The following is a 2,500-nucleotide window of genomic DNA, read 5'->3' as shown; positions in this document are numbered from 1 at the left end:
CTGTACTGATTTTAATAGACCTATATCTTTCCTGTAATGTCGGGACCAGAACTGCACAGCGTAGTCTAGATGAGGTCTGACCAGCGCCAAGTATAACTTTAATATTACTTTCGGCCTTCTACTTTAAACACTCCTAAAAATGAATCCTAGTACCATATTTGCCTTGTTTCTGGCTTTTATGCATTGTTTTCCTAGACGGAGTTCAGAGCTAACTATAACTCCTAAATCTTTCTCGTACCCTTTACCTACCAGAGTTTGGTTGTTTAATGTGTACCTACTGTGTGGGTTTCCTCTACCTACGCTAAGTACTTTGCATTTATTGATATTAAATTGCATTTGCCATCTGTACGTCCATTCATTCATTCTATTTAAATCTGCCTGCAAGGCGATGGCATCCGATTCTGACCTAATTAATCTATCTTTGTGTCATCCGCAAATTTACTAACATCACTACTAATTTCACTATCCAAGTCATTGATATATATTAGAAATAACAATACCCCTAATACTGATCCCTGTGGCACCCCACTAATTACATGACCCCACTCAGATTTCGAGCCGTTTATTACAACTCTTTGTCGCCTGCCGCTAAGCCATGACCCTATCCAGCCTAACACCTTCCCATCTTTCCCGTGTGGCCTAACCATTCTCAGGAGTCTTTGATGGGGTACCTTGTCAAATGCTTTACTAAAGTCCAGATATAAGATATCATAACTATCACCATTATCTACTGCCCCGTACACTTTACTGTAAAAACTTAACAAGTTTATCAGGCAAGACTTCTCCTTCGTGAAGCCATGCTGTGACTGATTTATCAAGTTATGTTTGTCTAAAATGTTCCCTAATGTTCCTCGCTATTATTGACTCTAATATTTTACCTACAACTGAAGTTAAGCTGACAGGTCTATAGTTAGACGCTAAAGTTTTATCTCCTTTCTTAAAGATGGATACTACATTAGCCTGCCTCCACATTACTGGTACCTCACCCGACTCCAGTGATTTCCTAAAGACAGAAACTAACTGCTCACTAATAATCTCTTTGCATTCCTTAAGTACTCTGGGATATATTTCATCTGGTCCTAGTGTCTTGAACTTTTTTTAGCCTATCTATTTCCTGTTCCACCATCTCCCTAGTTATGGAAATATCTGTCAGCTTCTCATTCTCATCTGCTCTAAACACCTGTTCACTATCTGGCATATCCTGCATGTTTTCCTGGGTGAAGACAGTTAAAAAATACTCATTCAGAAGTTTACTAATCTCCTCCCCAGAACTAACCAGCTCCCCATCTGCTGTCTTTAATGGACCTATAGTATCCTTATTCTTCATCCTGTGTACCTGATAAAATCTCTTGGGGTCCGTCTTCGCCTGGCCGGCTACCTTTAATTCATAACTTCGTTAAATTCCTGACTGTTCTAACTAATTCATTATATTGTGACCTTAAAACTTCTTCACCTGCCCTTAATCTCTTATATATACTTCTCTTACGCCCTATATAATGCTTTAACCTAGCAGTCATCCATTTAGGGTCATTTTTCTGTGATCTTATTGCCCTATACGGGATATTTGCTAACTGACCTGTATGAACTTTATCTACGAAATATTTATACAATTCATCTACATTTACCTCAACTAATCCCCTCATTTCGGCCCCTACCATCCTCTCCACTCCCTCATCTACTTGCCTCGACCTCAACTCTCTCATTTAAGCATGACCTGACATTCCAACATACTCACACCTATCTCCTCCTTCCTCTTTCCTCCGCCCCTTCCGGACACATCTTTCCTCCTCTTGTCCTACACCCTCACGCCTCACCTCACCTCTCTCATCCTGCCTTATCTCTCTGAACTCCGTCCCTGACCAGTAGTTAAAAATTTCACACCATGAAAGGCAAAAAAAAAAAACCACCCATGAAAATCTGACTAATAATCTCTGTGGCCTTTGAAAATCAGTTCTTATTAGTCCAAAACGCTTTATAAGTTTGGTCACGGTATTTTGAGGGAAAGAAAACGTAGAGGGGTAGCTTACCTATTCGTGGTGACCGGAAGATGGGATCTGCGTCTGCCCTTCGCCAGGTGGTCCGTGCGGGGGGGTAGGCGCGGGCACGGCAGATCAGGAAAACCTTAGATCCTTCCCGCGCCTCTACGTACGCCCCAGACCATTCCTCTAAAGCGGGGGCCACTGCCAAGGACACGCACATACGCAGACACACATATATAATACTTGTTTTATAGCTCTTACACATCTTTGCTTCACGTGTCCCTTGCATCTGATATGTTCCTCTTACACCTTAAACTTGTCTCTCAAACTTGCCCTCCATATCTGTTTGCTTCACCTGTTTTCTTCACACCTGTCTCTCTCACGTCTGTCTCTCACGCCTGTCTTTCTTAACCCTGTCTGTCACCCAGTCTTTCTTACACATATTCCGGAACCCGTCCTACACATCTGTCCCTTACACCTGTCTTACACACCTGTCCCACACACTTATCTCCCACACCTGC

General features: G+C 42.2%; 1 protein-coding gene across 1 annotated transcript in view; it reads right to left on the bottom strand.

Annotated features, from left to right (window-relative positions):
- The window catches only part of LOC135104995 (neurotrimin-like), a 25,353-nt gene that overhangs the window by 9,509 nt on the left and 13,344 nt on the right, over window positions 1-2,500 (bottom strand). Inside the window, exon 4 of the mRNA XM_064012860.1 lies at window positions 2,028-2,180. Within this exon, the coding sequence (XP_063868930.1) occupies window positions 2,028-2,180 (153 nt within the window). The remainder of the gene's footprint in view (window positions 1-2,027; window positions 2,181-2,500) is intronic.

Source organism: Scylla paramamosain, chromosome 11 (genome assembly GCF_035594125.1).
Source record: "Scylla paramamosain isolate STU-SP2022 chromosome 11, ASM3559412v1, whole genome shotgun sequence".
Classification (NCBI taxonomy): domain Eukaryota; kingdom Metazoa; phylum Arthropoda; class Malacostraca; order Decapoda; family Portunidae; genus Scylla; species Scylla paramamosain.
This window is presented reverse-complemented; position numbering and strand designations above follow the sequence as displayed.